At 40.1% G+C, this 27,006-nt stretch overlaps 1 protein-coding gene across 1 annotated transcript in view; it reads right to left on the reverse strand.

Moving 5' to 3' along the window:
• ARFGEF2 (ARF guanine nucleotide exchange factor 2) overlaps positions 1 to 27,006 on the reverse strand; it is a 63,430-nt gene that overhangs the window by 19,671 nt on the left and 16,753 nt on the right. The window contains exons 3-24 of the mRNA XM_014578138.3: positions 26,571 to 26,694; positions 25,248 to 25,394; positions 24,213 to 24,392; positions 23,158 to 23,377; positions 22,184 to 22,255; positions 21,675 to 21,826; positions 20,249 to 20,379; positions 19,269 to 19,503; positions 18,916 to 19,015; positions 18,465 to 18,604; positions 13,961 to 14,069; positions 12,652 to 12,853; positions 10,928 to 11,039; positions 10,150 to 10,355; positions 9,059 to 9,143; positions 8,786 to 8,957; positions 6,559 to 6,710; positions 5,999 to 6,127; positions 5,199 to 5,357; positions 2,142 to 2,289; positions 834 to 933; positions 51 to 91 (exon numbers count right to left, since the gene is read on the reverse strand). Coding sequence (XP_014433624.3) covers positions 51 to 91; positions 834 to 933; positions 2,142 to 2,289; positions 5,199 to 5,357; positions 5,999 to 6,127; positions 6,559 to 6,710; positions 8,786 to 8,957; positions 9,059 to 9,143; positions 10,150 to 10,355; positions 10,928 to 11,039; positions 12,652 to 12,853; positions 13,961 to 14,069; positions 18,465 to 18,604; positions 18,916 to 19,015; positions 19,269 to 19,503; positions 20,249 to 20,379; positions 21,675 to 21,826; positions 22,184 to 22,255; positions 23,158 to 23,377; positions 24,213 to 24,392; positions 25,248 to 25,394; positions 26,571 to 26,694 — 3,116 coding nt within the window. The remainder of the gene's footprint in view (positions 1 to 50; positions 92 to 833; positions 934 to 2,141; positions 2,290 to 5,198; positions 5,358 to 5,998; positions 6,128 to 6,558; positions 6,711 to 8,785; positions 8,958 to 9,058; positions 9,144 to 10,149; positions 10,356 to 10,927; positions 11,040 to 12,651; positions 12,854 to 13,960; positions 14,070 to 18,464; positions 18,605 to 18,915; positions 19,016 to 19,268; positions 19,504 to 20,248; positions 20,380 to 21,674; positions 21,827 to 22,183; positions 22,256 to 23,157; positions 23,378 to 24,212; positions 24,393 to 25,247; positions 25,395 to 26,570; positions 26,695 to 27,006) is intronic.

The following is a 27,006-nucleotide window of genomic DNA, read 5'->3' on the forward strand; positions in this document are numbered from 1 at the left end:
GGTGTTCTACTGCAACATAGTTCATTTCCTTGTATGTTCAGCATACGTACCTATTGCATTTCCATCCAAACGTGTTGATCCAGTAAATATTCTGTAGAACAAATCAAGATATGATAAAATTTAAGTTATATTTAAAAAAAATAAAGGACAAACTAAAGCAGCAGTTCCCAACCTGTGATCTGCAGACCCCCTAGTGGTCCATGACAGTACTGCAGGGGGTCATGGAAAGTTTAAAAATAAGGATAGGGCCCACCATTTTTTATTTTATTTTATATTGCAGATTGCCTATCTCCTAGAACTGGAAGAGACCTTGCAAGGTCATGGAGTCCAGTCCCCTGCCTTCACAGCAGGACCAAGTACCATCCCTGATGAATTTTTGCCCCAAATCGCTAAATGGCGCAAGGATTGAACTCACAACCCTGGGTTTAGCAGCCCAATGCTCAAACCACTGAACTATCCCTCCCCACAGTGGAAAAGGTTGGGAATCACTGAACTAAAGTATTTCCAGGCAAAAAGTTTTAAGAATACTTTCTTTCTGCTTACCAGCCTCCAAGCCCACCTACACTATTTTTCCAAGTATTCAGCTATCAATAGTAACACCAGATAGTTTACTGAAACAGTCTTTTCCTCTTAGTATTGCAGGACTGAAGAGAAAAACACCAGAATATTTTACCATGATCAAGCCCAGGAGATTTGGTATCATTCAGAATGAACATAAACCTGTTTCATTTCAACTGGTTTTAAGTTAAGATTTATTCTGCAGGGGGAAATTAGGACAATTTGTGTAACTCTTGATTTGCAAGTTGTTACAGACAAAGAAAGCAGTGCAGTACCTGTCCACTGCCACCACCACACTTTGTGAGCTGGTCTCACCCACAGACTCCTGAATGCTGGCCATGTGTCTTTTATCAGCTCCACCACCAACCAAGTTACCTGTAATAAAACAAACAGTCAGAACCAAATGTTTAATCTGATGAAATATTCATAGTTAAATACCAACTTTATGTTCAATTTTATACAGAGCAAGGAGTCAGATGGCTCCTGCCCCCAAGGAACTTACAATTTATATAATAAGACAGGTGCTACAGGTCAGAAATTATGCACCAGATCACTGAAGGCCTACTCAAAACAGTGATCTCAAACAGAAAATTTTTTCAGCAAAAAACTATGAGCATGTGAAGATTTTGTGGGGGAGGGTATAGAGAGGTTTTAAATTAATACAAATTTTGCACCCTTAATTTTTGTGACTAGTATCCATTACAGTATAAGAAAACCAGGCTGTCAGGATTACACTAATGATGTAAAGTTAAAGATGATTTGTATCTTTTGTAATCACTGATGCATTACTCGAATGACATTTATGCCTAAAGCCTGAGCTCCCAGACCCGGCACAAGTTGGAACTGAGTCAGGTTGCCTGCTTGCCTAGCTCCTAATACACTTTAAATGCAGAGCTGCAGCAAGGGTAGGTCCCAGACCAGGTGCAAACCAGGACAGAGCCTGGCTGCTGGCCAGTCTGCTAAAAAATGTACTGGCAAGGGGGGGATGGAAGAGGAGGGGAAATGCATGTAGTCTATAGCATTAACCTATAATGCTTTTGCTTATCGGTTAATCTATTAATCAGCTACAGTATTGCACCCCTAACATACACTAATGTGAAATATCTAACTTTGAAAACCAACTATCATCACATTTCATGTAAAAATTGTTAGTATCAGGAATTTAGAATTCAGAGAGATATCAGTAATTTTAATGTTTTTATTTAAAAATGTAATTGAAGTCTCTACTTTTATGTCTGTAACAAGACTATGGCCATCCTAAACCTGATGTAACAAAATTACCACCACACTCAAGTTCATACAAGGCAGTTAGTCTGGCTAGTCTATGAAGTAATTTCATGTAACCTGATTTATAGAAGCTGGAATGAATTCAGATGTTTAATCATTACCAAGCTAGTTGAAGTAATGGCCACTTTCATTAATTACGTAGTGACACTAGTCTCCACATAGTTAAAATAAAAGCAGGTAGATATACGACCCAGCATCGTGAGAGGAATTAATTATTCGTTACCTCAGTGACAAATCTTTAGATTTAATTAACTTGTAAATGCAGGCCTGTGAAGTGACAGAACAATTAATCTTACCTAATCCCAGGCCCATGAATTCTTCTCCTCCAGAGGTATAGCTTTTAATGCTGCCTTCCCTTTCACGCCCAGAGCCAGATAAATATCGAGTTTTAACCCCAGTCCCTATAAGCTGTGCTAGTTCCAACTGGCTGATGCATTTCAAGATCTAATAATAAAAGGCACATTTCAATAATGTAAATGACCACAACCACGTTTTACCTTATGATACTTTACAGGTTCACAAACAATTTTGCCAGCATTAAAATCTCAACACTTCTGTAATGTAGGCAAATATTATTGCTAACGTACAACTGCGCTGCAAAGCAACTTGTCTCAGGACAGTGAATCAGTGGCAGCTCAAGTCCAACTCTTAAAAATTCTCTTGTCACTAGTCCAAGTTTCCTCCACGGGATGCAGGAGATGAAGAGGAGCAGTTTAAGAACCTGTATATTATGGGGCTTATTCGCCAATAGTTTCTATTCCCCGTACAGATAAATAAGTGAGCTTCCATTACTACAAATAGTAGCTATAATGATATTACCATAATATATTTTGAAAACAACCACAAGTTAACAGTAGGATCATGCTTTCAATTTAGTTTGACAAGTGGTGTCTTTTACAGTAATTCCTCATTTAACACATGTCCGCTTAACACATTTTTGAGATAGCACAATTTTGTTTTTAGGGAACGTTTTTTGAATTACGCAACCGTCCCGGAACACAATTTCCCCAACCAGCCCATTGCCAGCAGCTGTACGGGGCTTCTTCCACCTCCGTGCAAAGCATTGGAGGGTTCATCGCTCGCTGCACCGTTCCCTGGTGACCCCCCCTCACCGGACGCAGTGTGGGTCCTGGCGTACACATCACAGGGGCATACTCCCAACCCAATCCCCTTCCTCTCTCCTTCCCTTCCCTAAAGCCAAACACCTCCCCTCCCTGCTGTAACCCAGTCCCCTTTCTCCCCCAACCTTATGTCCCGGTTCCAACAGACACCACCGCTTGAAATGCAACCCCCACCTTTTCCATTATTTTCAATGGGAAATTGACCCCGCATAACATGTTTTCACTTAATACGATCATTTTCTGAAACTTATCTGTAGCGTTAAATGAGGAATTACTGTACTTCAGTTCTAGCTCAGTCTCTCAAAGCCACCCATGCACTAGGAAGCCTATCTCCCCTCTGACGCCAACTTTATTAGATAAGCTCATGAACACGAACAAGCGGCTAGACTCAATATCTAAATGCCAAGTTGGTGTTACTCAAAGTGGAAGCCGTTGTAAAAATCATTTACACTGATACCAGATGCTGGCATATGCCATCAAGGCAAAAATTATGGCCTTCTCCTCATAAAACAGGCCTTATTCTAAAGGAGTAAGAGAAACTATTCTGTTAGGGTATGTCTACACTGGCTCCCTAGATCGATCTAGGGAGGATAATGAGGGCGACCGAAATTGTAAATGAAGCGCGGGATTTAAATACCCCACGCTTGATTTGCCTGTTCGCGGCCGGTCGCCATTTTAGAAATTGACTAGCCCGAAGTAACTGCCCGTGTCTACACGCGGCAGTGAAACGGGATTCCGAAATAAAGCCCCACCTCAAATTAGCTGGTAAACCTCATTGCAGGAGGAATACCCGCTAATTTGAATTAGGGCTTTATTTCAGAATCCCGTTTCACTGCCGCATGTAGACACGGGCAGTTACTTTGGGCTAGTCAATTTCTAAAATGGCGACCGGCCGCGAACAGGCAAATCAAGCATGGGGTATTTAAATCCCGCGCTTCATTTGCAGTTTCGGTCTCTCTCATTAGCCTCCCTAGATTGATCTAGGGGGCTAGTGTAGACATACCCTTAGTTCAGCCAATAAAAGAGTACCTATAGTATCTTCAATTAGACGGACATCCTTTCCAGCAGAGGACAGTGCTGAACTCATATCCGTTTACCTATATATTTATACAGTCTCTACTCATTTCTAATTCACATAATGTCTCTAATTTCCAAATACCTCCTAATTAAATGAAGACAGCCATGACTCCTTCCTTCCTAGACTGTAGCAGACACACTGATTAATTTATTGTGGGGTAGGAGAAGAAGGGGGAGTTTGTGAAGAACTGAATTTCTCAAAGTCTGCATCTTAGCAGTCACTGCCACTAAAATTTTCTTCCTTCTAGCTGAGAAAAAGCAGGATCTTTGGAACAGACTGCAGCAATCTGTGTGGGCAGTGGGGTGAGAGAGGATACTAATTCATTACAGCAGCAACACTCACAACATTATGTGAATTTTATGCCTTTAGCGGATCCCTTAGAAAGAATGTTGAAAGAAATATTTAGTATTTCTGGAGAAAAAAATAGACTAAGAGGAAATGGCATCCAGTGGCAGATTTATGGTGCTTAAAACTAATTTTTCTACAAGTTTTAAAGGAAAACCAAAGGGGAGCCCTGGAGAGAGTAAATGTACAACTAGTCAAGATCCTGTATGCTTTATTGTGAACTGAACCTAAATTCTGCAGCAATGCCCACTGAATTGTGCAGAAATGTCCAGATTAGTAAAAAAACCAACAAAATCCCAACTTTTGATTTTATTTTCACATTCTCTTAGTCACTGTAATCTTTGTATGTTTTCAGATTCAATTCAGTTTTACTCTTCCCTCATATTTCCATTTTCAATATATGAAAATATACATACTGACAAAAACCACACTGTAGAGATTTCTGGAAGGAAAGGTTTGAGGTATGGACTAAGCATATATTTTTCTGAGAAAGTGAATGGCACAGTTGACTTTTGAAACATCATTAGGTTTCAAAGTTAACACTCACAAGTGAACAGTATTTCATGCTGTCTGCAAAAGCTGGTTACACCGTTCATGTTTAAGTTATAAAGGCTAGAATGAGTTTGATTAAACAGTGAAAATGAGATGCCAGTGTACAGTTTGTGGAATAAATCCTTTCACTGCAGCAGAGTTCTATGGTGCTGGAGTTTCAAATCCTGTGGGCTGTGCAAAGAGTAAGCAGTGCTAAGTGAACAAAGTTTTGCAAGCTGCGAGTGCACACTGAAGCCATTTACTATTTAGGTTTTTACCTCATGCCAGGAATTCCCAAGGTAGTTGCCATCTGTATGGGCCACTGTAATAAGTGTCTTGATAGTATCTATGTTCTTCTGTTTCATTTCTGTGATGCTGGAGCTAGCAGTCAACAGTGAGAATCGAGCAAGGGCTTGCACATAGGCATCTCGTTCAAGCTAGAATGAGAGCAGAAACAAAACCAGACAAACTGAGATGTCTGCTAAAGAAAAAAATACAGGACTATGTAGCACTTTAAAGACTAACAAGATGGTTTATTAGGTGAACTAAACCATCTTGTTAGTCTTTAAAGTGCTACATAGTCCTGTATTTTGTTTCAGCTACACCAGACTAACACGGCTACATTTCTATCACTATGCTAAAGAAAAAGTACCCTCTGCCTAAAAGGTTCACAACTTCATCAAGTTTGGGTAACTTTCCTTCCAAGTATGGCTTTGCAATGGTAATTACAGTGAGATCCTTCCCAGTCAATACATTACAGAAGATCTGGTGAAACTAGGAAATAATCTTTAAGGGAGCCCCAGAAGTTGCAGGCATTTGAAGATTAAGAATAAAAAACTATTATCTTTATTTATGATCAAGAGCTTTGGACAGATTAAAACCAAAAAACAGTTTTGCAAAGAGCCTTATATGTGTTGATTAGCAGAGCAAGTTATTTTCACTTGCTTCAAATGACCAGATAGCTCAGTTACAAACTCATGGCTGAAGGAAGCTAACATTTTTATAGTTTTATTATTGCAAATGCCAGTGTCCACGATGACCTCCGGTGAGCGAGACATAGTATGGCTAACAGACAAACCTGCATTCCAAAGATGCAGGCTATTCGGATTGCACATCGTATTCCTTCCAAACACAGAGATGCAACTTCAGTGTCATCGCAGTTCTGAAGGCCAACACTGTAAGCTGCCAATAATGGAGTCCATACAAGCTAGCAAAAAGGAAAACTTTGTAAGTTTAGTTTCATAACAATCAAATCATGATTCTCCCTAAGGCAGCAGCTAATGCAGACACTGCCCATGGTAACACTGTATCCTCCCAGTCATGTAATGAAGTGCCAAAACACCAGTCACAAGCTTTCTGCAACATCAAGAATATACTGATGTCCCCTTTCAACACACACACACACACACACACACACACACACACACCCACCCACCCCGTTTTCCTCCCCACAATACTTTCAGCTTTTCTCTTCAAATTCCTGAGCCAGTCACACTCATAGCAGAAGGCAACACTTCTAGCCACATCATGCACTGCTGCTCTCTCTCTCAGTTCTCATCACTCTCAACCTAGCACATTATGGATTAAAGAGGATTACATGCCCTAGCAAAGGTACATGATAGAAATCCATGCACTCACTTTGAACATGGGTCTGACGTGATCCAGGTGAGTGGCGCTAGTGAAAGGAGCCTTTGCATGGCTTACTGCCTCCATAAGGGCTTTTGCTGTTTTCGCCATTTGTTCCATCTCCAAGTTATACAATAACCGCCGCTGCTTCTCATTGGCTACATCTATGAAGATCACCACAAAACCTGCATCATTATATGCATTTTTGCTATGGGGCTCCATTCATTAAGTTCTGGATGTCAGATGCTGAAGACAGATGTGTTTAATTTTTATCTAGAGACTTCAATTTATGGAAGCTTCTTCAGAAGCATCTGAATTTATTCAAGATGCTGTCATGGAACTGTGTCTTTCATATAAAGTATAAGCCTTGGGTGAGAAAACCCATACATTCCTAGTACAGTAGTAATACAACTCGTCCCTTAACAGCCGAACACCCTTCATGACCTGCTTCACAGAAAACCAAAATCTAGACACACATTTCAGTTAAGGATGTAATAGTACAGTTGATTAACTGATAAGCTTCTCTGTTAATGCTATAGACTACATGCACACACACCCCTGACAGCAGCCTGGTTCAGTCCCAGGTTGCGCTGGGTTTGGGACCTACCCCTGCTGCAGCTCTGCATTTAAAGCATATTAACAGCCAGGTGGGCAGGCAGACATCTCAGCTCAGTTCCAGCTCGCACTGGGTCCGGGAGCTCAGACCCACCCCCTGGACAGGGGCTGCTGCCACCCCGTGCTTCTGCCTCTGTAGCAGAGGCAGCAGTGCAGAGCAACAGGCAGCTGGTCCTCAAAGGGAGCGGTTTTTTAAACTGGCTCCCCTCACGGACCAACTCCCACCTGACACCCAGTGCTGCTGCCTCTGGAATAGAGGCAGCAGCATGGAGTGGAAGGGGGCTCCTCAGGAGTGCAGCCGGAGCACACTGGCTGTCAGCCCCACCCCCAGGGACTATAGAATAGTTGAGTAACCAATAAGAATTCATGAGGTTAATTGACTATTCAATTAACTGAGATTTAACATCCCAAATTTCAATAAGTCATTTCATTAGTGCAAACTGCTTCGGAAGAATTCAGTTTCTAGTCTCACAATTGCATAACAGACTGTATGGCTATGTCTACACTAGAGAGCTTACAGTGGCACCACTGCACTGATGCTGCAGTGCCACTGTAAGATCTCTAGTGTAGCTGCTCCTCACCAATGGGAAAGAGCTCTCTCGTCAACATAATGAATCTACCCCCAATGAGTGCTGGTAGCTATAAGTCAGCAGGAGAAGCAATTTATACCAACACTTGTCAGAATAACCTGTGTTGCTCAGAGGATTTTTTTCACCCCTATATCCTTGAGTACATAAGTTATACTAACATAAGTGGGAATGCAGACAGAGCCTATTAAAATAATCAGTGCTGTTCCTTTATTCCTGTAGCCATAACACATTAGGCTGTGACCTAGTTCACTCTCAAGCTAACGAGAGTCAATATCTGAATGAAACACCTTAAAGCATGTAAGCACTGAAGGAAGTTGTACCAATGATTTACTACTTAGTGCTGACTGAGGGAAGAGAACCAATTTCCCAGTATGCTATTAAGAGTACATCTAGAGATGCTATCTTTTGGATGCAACATTACCTGTTCTGTTCATTCCCTCTGGGACACCTGGCATTGGCAATTGTTAAAGGACAAGATATGGGGTTAGATGAACCTTTGGTCTGTCCCAGTATGGCCATTCTTATGACATACCACTGAAGTCCTCTTCTATTCAAGGTACAGAAAGGTCAGCTAACTTCAAGTGACTTTATGATCATGTTTGTCAACTGCTAACCCTTGTGTTATAAGCTCAGATTACAAACACCATAGGAACAGCAATCAGTCTCTCTCAACTATGAAGTCCATTGATAAGCATGGCACAATATGAGATAGTTACATAATACTCTGTGGAGTTGACGGACAGATTTTTTTTCCTGGCCAAGTTCCAAATTAGATTATATTACATTCTGCCTCTCAAGTCCCCCTGCTGCTTCAAATAGCTACAGTAATCTTCATATCTAGATGCTCTTAGATGGAAGTGGCCACATTTCAGCAACCACATTTAAAAAATGGGTAAAGGAGTCGGCAGATAGCTTTGGTGTACATCACATAAGTGCTGGCAAAACTAAATTAATCCATTTTACAATGTTAAACCTGGAATATGAGATACTATAAAAACCACAGACCATTATTGAGTTTCTAATTAAAATCTTACTTGGCTTAGTAGATTTAGTTGTAATTGCATATTCTTTTGTCTCTTTCATTGCAATTTTTTTCCCTTCTATTTCTTCATAGATAGTGGACAAATACTCTTCTGGCAGGTCTTTACTGTCATTGATGCCTCGATTCATTTTAATATATTGATCTTTTGTCATTTTATTCTTTACCTGTCAAAAAGAAGTGATAAGGATAAAATGCAGGTGTCAAATTTTGAGAACAAGTTCTAGAGAAAAGCACTTGTAACTGTTCTATAGTGCTATTTCCCTACCTGGGGACTATGCAGGTCTGTAGTCAGCATTATAATAGAATATGCCAAAACATAGGCAGTGTCAGCACTAGCAAATAGGGTTTGCCTGAAACAGAGAAACAAGTTTTAGAATTCTAGATCCTCTACTCACTAGCAATCTCTGCACGTGCAGGGAAGAGATGCAGTTAAGAAGCATTACACACACCCGACTCAAAGAAAATTGATAAGGAATCTCACATTTGAGCCTTATATTCAAATAAGTTTAAATAGTAGCTGAACTAATTTTCATATTACTGTACTGTGCTGTGCTCTGAAAACTACAGCAAGGCCAGTGAAGGGAATGGGAAGAATTTGTGACAAGGCCATATAGTTACAAGATTACAGAAAAGGGTTTTTTTTAAATGCTATTACTAATCCTTGTATGTTCTTCTGCTACTTTCAACAAGTAATTAGAATAAGATCTATCCACTACTATATCATCTACTCACATCAAAGTTTCCTTTCTAAATATACTCATTTTTATTATAACAGTGATGCGAGACTGACTTAGAGAGTGGAAATTAATTAAAGCTGGACTCTTAAGTGGACAGCATGAAAATGTTCAAGCAAGAATTGCATCTTCAAATTTGTTTTAGAGTAAAATAATCTACAGTAGTATATAAATTAGCCCACCCATGCACATTTCTTTACTGGCTGAAGTCAAGTGGGAAAATGCTCATTACACATCAAGCCAGATATTTAATCTTCCACGAACAAACAATTAAAGATCACAAAACTGATTTTGTTTAACTGCTTTAAGTACAGATTCAGCAATTCTAGCTCGGTTAGATCCCATGCATCTGCTAGAAAACGCTCTTTGAAGTGACAATACTGTAAACTACTGTCCACGACTTCATGATGATTTAGCAGCTGCCTACAGGAACATCCCACAAGTTTTCTATTTAGCAATAGAACAGGGATAGCAAGGACAGCAGCAGCAAAATCAGCCACCTCACACACCCCTGCAAGGTGCCTCACCCTTTAGGTGCACCCACAAGTCAAGCCTTACTTTATTTCCTAAGGCTACCAACAAGGTGACTATTCCGAAGTTTATCCAATATGTTTCAAGTTACCCTTGGTTGCATTCAATGTATCTAGCTGCAAACTTCTCCATTAATCTATCAATCTTCTGGGCTTCGCCTGGCAGCCGGAAGCCTTCCAGAAAAATACGGAGAGCACAGACAAAGTCTTTCCCACAGAAATCAAGCTGGTCTACGTAGGCATACATCACCTCCTTGTTAAACCTATTGCTCTCCCCTAGAAATTCTCCAACTTGGGTCTAAACACAAAAGAGATAGTTATGAATATTATGCATCAAAATAACTGTAATTTCTCCATCTTTTATTTCAGTGAACTTTTGGTATAACAATGGCACTGCAGTCAAGTTCATAATAAGGCTGGTATACTACTCATGGCAACCAAAGCCACTGTTGGATACGGAATGTTCCATCTGCTCTACAGACACAATGCTCCATTAAGTGTCATTAGCACCATCTTTGGAAGTCAATGCCATCAATAACTAGCACCAGTAAGACTCCATCTTGTTCTTTTGGCTGATCTAAAAGCAGCGTAAGTAGACATGAAGGGAATCCTACCCAAGCTTCCATTGCCAATAGAAAGGTTCTGCAAAGGGCCTGGAGGAAGCATGTAAATTGGGTGTGTTGGTAAGTGGGTGTTTTGAGATTAACCTGGGAAAAGAACATGGGGAACTTTTATTAGATCCCCAATCATAAAAGAAAGGGAGAGTAAAGGGGGCAATGAAATATGAAAGCAGCAACAGCTGGGCATTGCTGGGGAGAAAGGAAGGAATAGCTTTGTAAAACAAATTTCTTATGCAGCATTCAGTCTTACAGAACACAGACGTTCATCTTGGTGCAGGAACTGTGCAATGTCTTCTGTTGTAGTGCCAAGCATTCCCTGTTCTTGAAGATATTGTATTCCTCTTTTTGGCTTTTTGTTAAATCTATTCATACAGACAGAATATAAAAAATTAAAGAGGCAGAAAAGCTATAGTTTACACACAGGATATAATTTCCTAAGATATCATGGGGCATAAAGTTTACTTGCATCTACACAGCCCTTACAACAAAAGGAAGGTACTTAATCAGAAGTTGGAGGTCTGAACATTTGAAAAAAAGTTAATGCATTAATTAGGTGACACAAGACATCTCATCCTGTGGCTTATGTGATATATTCAAAGACCACTATTTCAGAAAAAAAGAATGTCAAAACAATTTAGATTTAATAAAAAACATGAATTTTCCAAATGCTATTAATAGAAGCTTTTTCATAAAGTAAAGAATTCTAATAAGATGTGTGTGCATGTTTGTTTCTTCTAAAAAAATTCACTCTTCTACAGCATTTGAAACTTAGCAACATACAGTATTACATTTTGTAAAGTGACTATAAAACATGAAATATGACCAATCATTTTGTTCTCTTGGTTGTACCTGTGTAAGAAATGGCATGAAAGGCAAAAAGTCCTTCCAGAATTCAGTTTTCATGTATTATTAGAAATACAAGCAAGGATTTTTTTTTTTTTTAAATACAGGTTGAAACTCTCTGGTCCAGCAACATCCATGATCCAGAAGGACCACGGATGTTGCTGGAGCAGAAAGCCCCTATAACAAAGAGCCCTGGGGGCTAAGAGCAGAGGGCTGGCTGAGAGCCCAGTGGCCATGAGGGTAGACTGACCAGGAGCCTGTCAGCCTCTGCACTCTCCCTGGAGACTGACAGCTTACGGCCAGAACAGACCATCCCTGGTCTGGCAAACTGCCTGATTCGGGACCAGTTAGGTCCCAAGGGTGCCAGACCAGGGAGGTCCAACCTATATAGCAATCTGAAAGGGTCATTGCCAACCTGAAGTCTAACCATTTTTTAAAATTAAAGAACAGTCTTCGATATTACATCTGTCCAAAACCAATTTGTAAATTACGATCACTTGGGTTCCCCCCCTCCCCAGAAAGATGCCTCATTTGTGGTTGAGTTGGCCTAAAAGAAGGCCACCACAAAGTTGTGTCAAAGAGCATAGTGTGAACACAATTATTTCTTACCCCCAAATCCTTTTAGTGACAGTAGACTTTGGAGATAGCTACAGTGCAATGAAAAGCTTTGCTGTGAAGTCTCACAACCCAGATTAAATGACTAAGAAATGCAGGGCTCAAGTTGCAGGGCTAAGAACTATAGTGTAGATGTTTGGGCTCAGGTTACAGCTTGGGCTCTGACACATGTGTGTGGGGAGGGGGAGGCGGGTGTCAGTCTCAAAACCTGGACTCTAGCCTGAGCCCAAACATCAACACTGCAATTTTTACCCCCCCGAAGGCAATGTTCGCTGACCTAGGTAAGCCACAGTCAGACCACCATGACTTAGTTTGTGACACGAGTAATCAAAGGTTTTCAGAAGGGTGTGTAATGTTTAGTTGCCCCTGTTCCTTTATCATAACAAGTATCCCTTTAAACTAAAAATGGAACAAACACAGTTCCTATAATACATAGCAACTGCAGCAGAAACAGTGAAGATGCATCCAACAGACATTTGCACTGAAGAACTTTTATTTCCCTGCCAATTCACTTACAATTCTATCCCGTGTTCAATTATCTCTTTTTGTTGCTTGATGACTTCAAACTGCTCAGGATCATCAGGGACAGCAGTCTGGGTCCCAACACTTCCAATTCCTGAGGACACTGTTGAATCCAAGGAACTCACACTACTCCGTCTTCTTCCAGTCTCCAAACATTTACCTTCACCCATTTCCTGATCTGAAGACCTATCTGGACCTGCATGTAGGTGAAGTAGTATAAGAAGTATCTGAATAAGAATGAATAGTGAGAAAAACCAATGTGTGCCCAGAAGCATTTAAAAAAATCCTCTTAAACTATCCAATTTTCCTCCCACTAGGCCTCCCCCCTTTCTCCAGCAAAGAGCCACCAAACAGTCATTAGGAGCCTCTTATGTCTCACACCACTTTCCCCAAGCAGTGAGGAAGAAGAGTGGAGGAAAGTTCTTTGCACCTCCACCTAGTAAAGAAGTGTGTACAGGCTGAAGAAGAACAGCTATTGCTACTTACAATAGTACCAGTTTCACACACAGGTGACCAGCATGAGAGCTAGCATACTACTCACTACAAAGGCGCCATCTCGTGACTTTAAAAAAAAAAATCTATTGGAATACCTGGGGCCTACAGACACTACTAGTGCACATATGAATTATCCTGTTCAATCTCCTGTTTAATTCTTAAAGCCTCAGCTTTTAAACAAAAAAAGAAATGTACGTAAATGGCATCTTTGCCCGTGTTCACTGTGAATGATCCTTATTAACATAGATAAGACACTTTACTTTTCATAGAGCTTTGATATTCCTTAGTCTACCAGGTACACTGTATTTTTCATCTTAGCTTCCACAAGTTTTGCCAGCTGTTTAAAAACAATCCATGGCTCAAGTTGTTTACAGCCATGTCAGAGGTAGTTCTACTGAGAATTGAGGCTGACAGCAGGAATGGAAGACAGGAAGGAAGAGGATATGGGTTATAGAAACAGGACTGTATGCTTATCCAAATAGCCACAAAATCCTGTTTCTGTAACCAGTGCTCTCTATTTCCCCATTCTGTTCATTCACAGCGTTTTGTAAAATCTCTTATCTAAATTGCAAGCTCTTTAGGGCAAATACCGCTATTTGTTTCCCATGGAAACACACACAACACAGTGCTACTATTATAACAGCAGCAACAAAGTATACTATGAATACCATTTGGAATTTCTTGGTCTGTATGTTTAACTGCATAAAAAGTGAGATATATACTGAGAACCACATTTTAATGAATTTTTTTACTGCGAGAGGGCAGGGGAGGGCGGGAAGGTGGAGAAGGAGGAGGGAGGAAATCTCACCAAGACTGGCCTGATGATTAGGGTTCACATATAGGTCTTTACTCCATTCAACCATGCACTTTAAGATAGAAACCAAACATTCAAGACCCTTTTTCCGCAGGCTCAGTTCCTGAGGAGAGGGGGGGAAAAAGAAAAAAGAAAATATTAAATCACATTTTTCTTGACCGGTGAAGGCCTACTACACTAAATCTCGGAAATTCTGTGCCGAGACAAAAATACTTCTAAAGCAGAAAGAACAAGTGAACACATTTTCCCACTCTGTAGTTAAATCACAACTGTAAAATCAGAAGAAACACGCCTTAGAGACACCGCGTAGTAGAGAAGAGCTCTGATGTACAGCAGTACTGCTAGCTTGGTGATAGTTTGTGGGTTTTTTTGTTTTTTTTTTAATCTTGAAACAGTTTTAGTAGTTTCAATTGGAGAGCCATATTGTATGCAACTACAGGCAGTCCCCGAGTTACGCGGAGCTGACCTATGTCGGATCCGCACTTACCAACGGGGCTCTCTCGCCCCGGAGCTCGCAGTCAGCGGGACCGCCCAGAGCGCAGCGGTCCCGCCACTTCGACCTCCGGGGCGAGAAAAGCTGCTCTGGGTGCCCCTGGTCTGCTGGGGACCGTCTCCAGCAGACCAGGGACACCGGGAGCAAAGCCGCAGCGGCGGCGGGGTCCCGCGCCTCTGAGGCTTTGCCAAGGTCCACAACAAAAGCCTGGTCTGCTGGGGGGGGGGGGGGGCGCACTAGCTGCGCCCCCCCCCCCCCCCCCAGCAGACCAGGGACATGGGGAGCAAAGCGGCAGTGACGGCAAGGTCCCGCGCCTCTGAGGCTTTGCCAGAGCAAAGCCTCAGAGGCCCGGCACCCCGCCGCCGCTTTGCTCCCCGTGTCCCTGGTCTGCTGGGGGGGGCAGGGGGCACAGCTAGTGCCCCCCCCCCCCAGCAGACCAGGCTTTTGTTGTGGACCCTGGGGTAGAGCAGCTGGGGTGCTGCTGGGTTGGTCCTGCAGGGACCTACCTGGCAGCCCAGCTGTTCTGTCCCAGGGTCGAGATTCAGCCGCTGTTGAAACTGATCAGTGGCTGATTCCAGGAAGCTGGGGGCAGAGCAATTCAGCCCCTGGTCAGTTTCAGCAGCAGCGGATGAATCTGGAGCCAGTTCCGACTTACATACAAATTCAACTTAAGAACAAACCTATAGTCCCTATCTTGTACGTAACCCGGGGACTGCCTGTATTGATAAAGTGTGATTCCATGGGTAATGTGGAACCAGTGCAGTTACCAAGACTTCAAAGGGTAGCAGAAGAGACTAAGGCAAGAATGGTCATTAGGGCAGGACTACAGAACTACCATAATTAGGAAGGCTAAAAAGATACTTGAATTACTGCTAGCTAAATTTCAAAGAGTAATAGCAAAACAAAAAAAAAATTTAAGTTCATCTGAAGCAGGAAGCCTGCTGAACAACCCGTGAGGACACCCAGCAATCGAGATGCACTCAAGGATAAGGTCACTGCAGAGAAACTAAATTAATTCTTTGCATCCATCTTCACAGCTGAGCATGTGAGGGAGATTCCCAAACCTGAGCCATTCTTTTTAGATGTCAAATCTGAGGAATTATCCCAGATTAAAGCGTCAGAGGAGGTTTTGGAACAAATTCATAAACTGAACAGTACTGATAAACTGAACTCTTGGCATACACCCAATAGTTCTGAAAGAACTCAAATGTGAAACTGCGGTACTACTAAATGTGCCACTGGCTGTTTAGCACTTCTTAGCAAAATATTGTTTATTATTCTTTGCATTTTTAGCTAGCTGTTCTTCAAGTTCCTTTTCTAGGGATTCTAGGTGTTCTCATGGATTAATAAAAGGTTAAAAGACAGACAGAATAGGGATAAATGGCAAGTTTTCAGAATGGAGAGAGATAACTAGTAGTGTCCTGCCCTGATGACCATTCTTGCTTTAGTCTCTTCGGCCATTCTTTGAAGTCTTAGTAACTGCATTGGTCCCTGGAAACTTCACTTTATCAGTAGCTGAAGATAACGATAATAAATCATCTACAGAGTAGGGTAAAACAGTGAGGTGGCAAAATTTGCAAATGATACTAAACTCTCAAGATAGTTAAATCTAAAGCAGATTGACGAGCTTTAAAAAGATCTTGCAAAACTAGGCGATTGGGCAACAAAATAGCAGATGAATTCTAATGTTAATAAATGCAAAGTAATGCATATTGGAAAACAATATGTACAAAATGATGGGGACTAATATAGCTATTACCACTCAAGAGTGAGATCAGGGTTTCATTGTGGATAATTCTCTGAAAACATCCACTCAATGTGCAGCAGCAGTCAAAAAGGCAAACAATGTTAGGAATCTGCGCCTGGGCACAAGTTAACATTTAGCTGGCAAATATCACCCGATAATAGGGATGGTTAAGAAGCGAGTATTTAACTAATCGAGTAGTAGATAGAATTTTTATCGATTATTCGATTAGTCAATAGGCAGCCAGCTCAGTTGCGGCTCACACTGGGTCCAGGACCAAACCCTGCCATGGCACTGCAACTTAAAATGCAGTAGGAGCTGAGGGCCAGGATGCCTGGCTTCTACTGCCTTTTAAATCGCAGAGCCACAGCTGGGTTTGGCCCCGAACCTGGTGCAAGCCAGGCTGCCTGCCAAGCCACCAGCAGCCCCAACCCTCCCTCTGATAGAGGCAGCAGTGGGAGGAGGGAGGATGTTAGGCAGCACCATGGAGATGGTGCTGGGGAGAACCTGCTCCTGCAAAGGCAGTGGGGGGAGGGGCGAGAGGGGGGGAACAGGACATACGTGAGTAGTCAGCTCAACTACCTAAGCCTGGGCTTAGTCAACTACTTTGTTACATCCCTACCCGATAAGGGTGATGCTTACCAGGCAACCATTCATATTCCTAACCCATGGTTCATCCACATCTTGATTACTGTGTGCAGATGTGGTTGTCTCATCTCAAAAAAAGATGATATAGCTTCACGTTGAAAAAAGTTTAGAAAAGTGCAAAAGAAATTATTAGGGGCTTGGAATGGCTACCATCTGGTGAGAGATTAAATACAGTGGGACTTTTCATCTTAGAAAAAAAGAAACTAGAGGGAGGGGGAGAAGAATATGAAAGAGATCTATAAAATCATGACAGAAGTGGAGAAAGTAAATAAGGGAGAAAAAGTTATTTACTTGTTCCCATAACACAAAAACTAGGGATCACCAAATGAAATTAATAGGTAGCAGGTTCAAACAAAAAGTAGTATTTCTTCACACAATGCATATTCAACCTGTGGAACTCTTTGCCAGAGGACATTGTGAAGACCAGGATTCAAAAAAGAATTAGATAAATTCATGGAGGATAGGTCCATCAATAGCTAGGTTATTAGCTAGGATGGGTAGGAATGGTGTCTCTAGCCTCTGTCAGAAGCTGGGAATGGGTGACAGGGTAGGATCACTTGATTGCTAGTTGTGTTCATTTCCTCTGGGGCACCTGGCATTGGCCACTATCGGAAGACAGGATACTGGGCTATATGGACCTTTAATCTGACCTAGTATGGCCATTCTTATTTTTTTTTTGATTTAGCTCCCTTTTATTCACATTGGACAAGGTCTTTCTATAGTAAGCCCTGGATCGCAGACCACTTTTCAATCCTTGTTACTGCAAGGAATATTGCAAACATTAATATTTTCTCAACACTACTAGGAATAGATGCAAAAGTATTTACAATTCAGACCCTCTCTAAATGAAAGTTTATAGTGCATCCCGGTAAGTGAGCTACATTACCCTGACAGGCAGATAATCAAGTTATAAGTCCTCAGTCAATTTCATTCCTTGACCAACAGGTTGCAGGGACTGGCAGAAGGGTGGGGGAATGTTACCGGATCTGTGACTGTGGCTGGAGATGTGTGTTCAGCTCCAGGTTGAAGAATGCCAATGACTGGCCCCTACAATTTGCTTTCAGCACTGCCGTTAGCTGGGAATAGGTTACCACCACACAGGATTAGTACTGGAAGGATAGTTTTGCATTTGCTGAAGAACAATTTTTATGCCCCATTATTCTTTATGGCTAAGAAAGCACCATTTTAAGAGACAGGAGGAAAAAACCCACACAACTTGTGACCAAGAGTTTATGTCAAAGCATGGACTCCACTCAATTCAAGTACTGTAACCCAGAATATCGCTCCCCTCTGGGTAAGCCACTCAAGGAAGTCAGATGATTCAGTCACAAGTGATGAAGAAGGCCTCACCTCATGGAAGTGCTAACCCCCCCGCAACAAAACAAGTGTGACCAGGACATGTATAATTAGCATCATCTTTGGGCATTCAAGCAGCTAAATTCACTAGGCGATGAAACAATAGGACTACCTCCTCATTGACAGTATACAGGTGACTTAATAAAACCAATTGTATAAGATGCAACTCAGTTACAAGTAAAAACTAATTACTTAAAGGAGTCAGCACTGAAGGAAAAGCAGAACTATATTATAATCTCTACTGCTGTTGCTCTTACCTGTAAAGGTGTCATTCCCAACTCATGCCCACTCCTTCCCTGAGCAATTTTAGACAAGTCATTCACAAGGCGTTCAAAGATATTAGCAGCATTTAAATCACAGTCGTAGTTAACGTAAATATCCACCACACACTGAGCATCTTAAAAATGAGAAAGTCAGAGTATTAGAATTCACAGTTCTAGAACTTAAGAAAAACCAGAAAGTGGAAAGAATTCAAGTCTGTTTTTAAACCATACTTATCATGATGGTATCAGAGCACAGTTATCTTATGTATCATTTCTTGATCAAAATATTTTGAATAAAAAGACAAGTGCTCTTTTAAGGGCACACATTATAAAGCTACCACTACCAATCCTACATTAGCTGACTTAGTATTTCCATTTTACTGTCAAACCAAAAGGAACATTATTTCTACACTTTGAAGAATAAGTAACTTTTATAATGAAATACCTGCACAAATTCTAGTCAAAGTCTGAATCACCATCCATTTGTGCTCAAAAGAACTTGAGGAGGTCTCCAAAATATTCAGGAAGATCTCTTTGAAAAACACCTGTGCACAACAAATGAAACAAAGAGACAATGTCTGCAGTTTTCTACTGAAGAATCTTTGAACATGCTAAATGAGTATATTCATTTGTACATAGGAATTTCACTTGGAACAATTTGTAAAGGAAGTAGTACTTAAGCTTGCAAAACAAGCAAAATTGAGGCAGCAACTTTTGAAATATTGTACTCTGCTTTGCATTAGCAAATACTACTGAGTGAACATTTTGTAGGTAAAAATGAACATAAAGCATGCTTACCTCAATCTGCATTTTTAAATGGGTCTTAAAATTTGACAGCAGTGTGAGAAAGATGGCAAGGGACAGCTCAAACACATCAGGAACAGAAGAGACCCCGTTTTTTGATAACGCTACACATAGATATTGCTTTATTGCATTGATGAACATTTCATGGGTCCTGAATACTGCACCAGCATTCTGCAATACGGAGAGAAGTAGCTGGAGGGACACTATCTTAGAACGCAACTCATGGGATCTAGGGAAGACAGCAGAAGACAACTGTTGAGAAAATAGGTTACTCACTCACACGCACGCGTGTGCATGCACATAAGTCACAGTGACTGCAGGAGCCCAGTAAAATGAGCACTACCTCCGTTCGTTTCAATAATTTGCTTGAGGTCTCTGCCAAGAATACCAGGGAAGAGCAATTTTCTTACCTTGGAGTTCTTCTTCAAGAGAATATTAGATGTCACATGCATCTGACGAAGTGGGTCTTTGCCCACAAAAGCTTATGCTCCAACACTTCAGTTAGTCTATAAGATGCCACAGGACTCCTCGCCGCTTTTGCTGATTCAGACTAACACAGCTACCCCTCTGATATTAGATGTTTGCAACCCCAGGGATGGGGTCAGTTAATTCTATTGGCTGCATAATGCATAGAATTCAAACTGCAGAATAAGTACATGTTCTGTCTACAGAGCTGCAGAGACACTACAGCAAAGGCAACTTTTACTGTTGTGTCCTGAAGAACTCCTGCATAATGGTTTCTTGCAATACTGCATTCTTTTGTTATTTGGTTTACTTAAGCAGAAAGGTTTGCATACAGGGAACTTTTAATGCAAAAAAACCTCTCTCAATATATTCAAACACAGAGGCGTAACTTGGAGTTTAGGATGAACAAGGCTATACTACAAAGTACATAGACAATCTGATTCCCTTTGTTCCTAAAAACAGTTATCTAGAGAGGAGAGAGTAGAACTCAGTAAATCTCATTTCATTACTTGGGATCTGGTGGTCCATCACCAAGGGGTTTCATCGAAAGCTTGCACAGTGACCGGAAAACAAGGAAGGCATCCTTCTGCAGGATATGGGAGAATTTGGCAGCTGACTGGCATCCAGGTACATCTGTTTCCTAATGAGTAAAGAACCACCACATCAAATCTTTATTTCAACAACTGATAAGGTGAAAAAATTAGGAGTTACCATAAGCCAAGCTTAGCCACAAACTGAAGGTCAGGAAAACCATCTTTACACAAGCTAGCAGAAAAGCAATGATTTATTTTTAAAGTTCTAATTGAATTTGTATATAAAGTCATCTGTCTGCAGTGTTCATAACCACAGCAGCGTCGTGGTGCAAGAACATCCAAAAGTAAAACTGACTGTTTACAGTGAGAAATGTAAAATACTCCATAAACAACATTAGATTTTGTTTTCTCCATTTCAAACAAACACTTAATGTGTAGCAATCTGGGATGTAAAACTACTCTGACTAGCTGGCCATGCACTAAACCTCTGTGCTAACTCTTCTGCTGTGAACTGAAAGTTCCCGGGAGTAGCTCAAAACACAGGAGCAAATTTTTAGTATAGAGCAGCATGGTCTAAATGGCCACAATGCATGGCAAAGTAGTATATGGTATATTTACAGCTTGGACTAACACGAACCAAGTAGTCATTTAGACAAATCCGAAGATGCCAGTAATATAAGCAATGGTATTTAATAGAAAGGACTGTAAGGAAAAAAACTAAAGCACCATAAATTTGAAGGGGTTGGTTTTCCAAGTTACCTATGAAAAAGAAGAGAACAAACTTTCAGATGAAAAACTGAAAGATCCAAGTACTGAAAAAGACTAAACTAAATTAAGTAAGTAAATTAATATCTACAGGCATTCACGCAAATAGGCTATTTTATCACTATTCAAGACCACAGAACTCCTATGCAATAGGATTAATGTAAATGGAAAGAGTTCCTATGTTGAGTTGCATTATGCCAGTGTTTCTCAACCAGTGGTACAAATATTCTTAAGGGTACTTGAGAGAAGTCTGGGGGATACATCAACAACTGAAACTTGGAGAAAACAGAATTTTTGTTTTAAGTTTTACAGCGCTTTATTTTTGTACTTTTTACACCCAAAAATGTAATTGGACGCCCGGCTATGATTAAGTTGTTAAAACAAATGTGTTTCAATAGTAGAAAAATGTTGTGGTGTGCATGTCTGAAAACTGTAGGTACTGGGGGTACTTACAATTTTAAGAGGGGGTACTTTATAAAAAAGATTGAGAAACACTGCATTATGCAACCTGAATCTTCCTTTCAGGTAGAAAGCAAAAATTAACATTGTCCCACACCCAATTTTCAAAACCAAATACTCTCTTTTTGAACACATTCTGATTTTTCTTCCCCAAAAGATTCAGAAGTGTTTTTTTTACCAGATTATCCGTGGAAGAGAGAGACTGTCTGTCATCAGGAATTCCATTTGTTTGTACATTTTCATTAATACCACCAGCTGGGGGAAGATCTGCACCTTCTAATTCAGATGAGGGCCTTAATGCTTCAGCCACAACATGCTTTTCTTCAGCCACTTAAATAAAAACACCAGAGAAAAAACCCAAATACTTGGAATAATAAACTTACTAAAATATCAGTGTCATTATACAAATGCTTAGGGCACAGGTGACACTCATGTGCCTTATGGACAAGAGCAGCACTAATTGGCTACAGGGGAGGTTGTCTCAGTATGAGCCAAAGGAAGGATTACTGTGATGTGGGAGGGTGTTGATAGCATTCCTACTACAGGTCTCAGTAGGAATTAGACAAGATCTGTGGATCTCTAAATACATTAAGGAAAATGGTATTCCATTCTTTTAAAAGCACAAAGCAAAAGCTGGTCAAATATATGTGTTTCATATGAGAAGAACCTTTCCAAGTAAAGTTTTACCTTTAACTGCTGAGATGATCACATCCTCCAAGATGTCTGTAACCATTTCCTTGCCTCCATCAGTTGTTTCTCCTGATTAAACAGGCCAGTAATTTTTGTGTGTGTGAGGAAGTAAGAAGAATACTGCAATTTAGTGTATTATTTTAAAGGAGTTTTGTATATCACCCCACCACTCTACCTACGTAATGCTATTTACTGTAGCCACATACTGACGAAGCACAAGATTGTTAGTAGTACTGTTTTACACAATTAACAAAAACCCAACAGTAAAAGAACATTAAATATGAAAATCAAGCACTGAAAGATTAGGAAATGCCAGAATTAAGACTTCCTCTGCAACCTCTAATTGGACCTTTGCGTGTGGCATTATGAAACTCTCTGTAGTAGATGTTCACATACTCTTCCCCTACCCCCCAAGGATTTTTCAACAAGCTTTAGCTTTGTCTTTTCTATACACCTTATCTCACTATCTCCATTCCCCCCAACTGAAAACAAAGGTCAAAACTCAGCACAACCCTGCACACACAGATTTTATATTATCTAATAGCCTAAGATGTTAATTTCACTCATTTTAAAGTGATTACACTTTGGTAGAGAAAATGTTTAAGTCCTAAGTATATCCATCCACTTACACTGACAAGCCTGCAAGACACATGCTGTAAGTGCATTATTCTAGAATATGTGTCTTGGCAGGTACAGAGCTAGATAAGACTTGCATCAACAACTTCACTATTGTATCTTGCTTTTTCACGCCAAGAAATTAGAGCCATGTTACCTTGTGCTCCAAAGTAGAGAATAGGAGGGAAGAGAGGCTGACCTGATTGCCAAAAGTAAGGCAGTGTTATTTTCAGGATTTAACAAGCCATTTAAAAAAAAAGATGGAGTTTAAAAGAACCTATAGGGATATACTCAATATTACCTCCCGAGCAACTCATTTTACTGTAGGTCAGCAGAAGCAATGTGATCTCATTTACCCGAGACTGAAGGAGTCAGATCTCTTTCTAGCTTCTGGTCTGCATTTTCTGTTCTCTCAGGCTCGCCATTTGTTAAATCTGTTCTTTCGGGGGTTGAGGGTTTCCCTTCTTGATGGTTGTGCCGCAGCAGATTATCCTTTGGAGATCCTGCCACAGCTTGAATCAGGGGAGACTGGGATTTTTGCTGATTTGTTTTTTCTAATTCTCTGGCCTCTTGTACCTAAAAAACAAAGGTGATACTGTTTCTCTAAAAATAAATCCGATAATACAGCAAAGAGAAGCTTAATGTACAACTTACACATCATACAATGAAATACAGCAAAAATACATACAAGTTCACACTTTACGGCAGCGTAGTCTTATTTTTTAATCAAAGTCCAGACTCCAGAGAAGAAAATAATTACAAAAATGTGTCAGGGTATGTTCAAATACATCTGGCAGTCCAGATTTGACCTGTAGTCTGCCTACTGAATAGCCTTGCTTCAATGTTATGAGATTCAATTAGAAACTAATCTTTCTTCGCTAGCTACAAGCTTCATGGATTTTTTCATCTCAAATTTTATTCAAGATATTTTATTACACTTGACAGATTAGCTTTTTCATAGGCATATCCCACTTCAAATCTGAGGTCTGTTTTTTCCTTATTTTCAAAATGTTGACTATTATGGAGTTGATTTACAAATCATGTTTAATAAAAATTATAACTGTATTTGTATGCAACCTCCTCTGTGCTTTGCTTGTGTAATGAATTGCTTTATTTTGTACAGTATGCTTGCCTGTCTGGTATTAGATTAGCAAAGATTAATAGAACTGTGTTTTCTTGACATTTAAAAGCATACAATTTCTTCTGAGGGCAAATCCAGAACAAAAAAAGCCTAGGGAGCTCTATGCAGACCTATTAAGCCTAAATTATAGGGTCAAATTCTGTTATCAGTAACACATCAAATCAGAATTTGGCCCATGTTTTCTTTACTACAGAGCAAAAGATATCGAATCACAATTTTTCCTGGCTTAACATTAAAGAAGATGGATTAGTAAAAGAAATAATGACATACAGCTTGATTCTCCATCCGGGTGAAAATAACATTCAGCATCTGAGTGAGGGTAGCCTTGGCAGTAGTCTGATTAATAAGATTTTTACTGGCTAAATAGATGTTGTAACAGGTTCTAACAGTCTGAAGAATAGTTCCTTCATGAATTTCTATATACGGCGATGTCACAGCAGTAAGAAGAGCCTTCAAAAGAAACACACACACACACACACACAGAGAGTAAAACTGAAACATAAATAAGTAGGAACAATCATATTTTAAAAAGATTTACACAAGTAAATAAATAGGCCATAGCTTTGATGTGGAATACACACATCTACTGCAGTCTACCTTTATAAGGTTTCTATTTCTTTGCAATCAAAATCAGACTGGATGAAGTTTACACAACAAATCCTGCATCTTGGCATGGGGTTAAACTAGATGACCCTTACAGTCCCTTCTATTCTATGATGCTCTAACTGAAATTTGTACAGAGATTGGAGTTATCAATCTACTCCATGCAGTTTTTAAAGGTACATCAAATGTTTGCCTAAAAGACAACTTATTGTAAGGAAGTAAGGATTTGCTCCATCTTCACAATCAAATTACAGACCCCTTTGGTCAAAGGAGGAAAAAATTTAAAGTTTGGCTTGAAATTATTAAATCTCCACTAAGCAAAACATCTGCTCTTACCTGCAATATCCTCATGTTCCTGGACCAAAACTAAACTAATGAGGCTGCTATAGTATGCCTAATCTTCTAAGCATAGTGGGTGGTGGACAAATATCTACTGGGGTCCTCTAATTTTATAGTCTCACATAATTTATTTTCATTTTTATCAAAAGAAACTGTCCCCATTCCTCAACAGTTTACACTCTTTGAAAACCTCATTGCAATCAACGAGACTACATCAACTATAAACAGGTGAAGAATTTGGCCCTTATTCAGGCTTTCAGATTTCAGAATTCAATTGCTGCTGTGTAACATGCCCGATAGTATGAATTTTCCGTTAAACAAACTCCAAAAATGAATCTTAAAAAACAAAGTGAACTGAAATACCTTAATTATTTGTAATTGTACTCCTTCATCTGTTTGAGGGCCCTGAAAGCAATTGCAAATGGTTTCAACTATCCGGTCAATCAGTCGCTTTCCAGGGGCTCCACTATCTGGAGCGTTGCCAGTGATATGTCCATATGCAATGAGTTTCTACATGGAGACAATAGAGATTGGACCATTCATTACACATTATTAATTACAAAAGTCAACCTGAAATGCAGCACAGGAAAAGATTTTTATAAATGTTTCTCCTACACAATTACAGCCTTGTATGAGACAACAATGCTCACCCTTGGTGATAGCACAAAAAAGAGCTCAACCAGACTGGAGCACTCATATGTATGCTTATACTGTCTATATGTCAACTAAAGTTTTAAAAAACAAAACTTTTTCCAGCCTAATTTCTCCTCTGCAACTTTGTTCCAGCAATGAGCAGGTAGAAACAAAATGCCATCTTAAAAAGACGCCTTAAAAGTCCATATTATAGTCAACAAAATACAAAATATGTATTAATAAAATTTTCTGCTATAAACTTGAATAAGTTTTATTTTGGGAGTAATTTTTCGCACCCACAAAAATTCTGCTTAAAAGTTGAAATTCCTGAAAAAGCCCAATTATTAGAAACAGCTGATAAAAATGGACACTAATCAATGGCCCTGATCCTGCACCCAAAACTCCAACTGACTTCTGGTTTACTACAATGGCCCCATTAAGAACTCTAGTTTCCATCTGCAAATCTTTATAGTGAATGTTTTACCACATTACGTAAAAAGTTGAAATATCTGAAAAGCTAAAGCTGATGTATGTTTATTTAGTTCAAAAAAGGCTTCAAGGCAGCTGAACGGGATCTTTTGGGAAGCTGAGGAGAAACCATTCCACTTCTAGACCAACACCAGTTTTCAGATTTTTCAGACACTTTCGTAAAGCCTTATTCTGTGTGATTTACATATGAATTATTCCTGGGAAAATTCTGTACCAAAAAAACAAAACAAAAACCAAAAACCACTGCACACTGTATTTCAAAATTTTACAAAATGATTTGTTGTTTTGACAAACCACCAAAATACAATCATACTCCCAGCACCCCAGCTGCCTGCCTCAGGCAGCTGAAGTGATGGAAGAGAGGAAGAAAAAACAAATTTTTTTTTGCAGGAAATGTTAATTCAGCACAAACTTCTCCATTACAGAGTGGCATAGAATGTCAGTAGAAGTAAACTGTGCATTTTCTGGCTAAATTCATTCCTTTGATGTTGTTATTCCTAATAGAAGATTTTAGATCATTTTGCCTATATCTTACTCTATTCCATTTTAAAACAGAACTCTTACCTGCAAGCAGTCTAGTGAGGTACTGACAATGCGTGGGGACTTTGATTGGCAGGCCAGCTCAAACGGAAGGAAATACTTATCCGCTTCTATGAAGTTTGCTTTGGGTGGAGAGGCAGTGCCTTGCCTAGTTCAAGGAGGAAAAAATATTGCATGTGTTCTGAAAATTACCAACACATTTTCTCCCTCTTCAAAATTAAAGCAAACGCAAGTGGCACTAAGGACCACATAAAAGAGATGCATATTTCACCCTCACCAAACTCAACGGATTTTTAAACCTGAAGATTTCTACTTAAAATCCATCTTCAGATTTCCTTGTATTACAGATATTCATTTTGATACATCTCTCCGCACATATAGCATACAGAGGGTACGTCTAGACTACATGCCTCTGAAGACAGAGGCATGTAGATTAGGCTACCAGATATAGGAAAATGAA

This window comes from Pelodiscus sinensis, chromosome 18 (genome assembly GCF_049634645.1).
Source record: "Pelodiscus sinensis isolate JC-2024 chromosome 18, ASM4963464v1, whole genome shotgun sequence".
Classification (NCBI taxonomy): Eukaryota; Metazoa; Chordata; order Testudines; family Trionychidae; genus Pelodiscus; species Pelodiscus sinensis.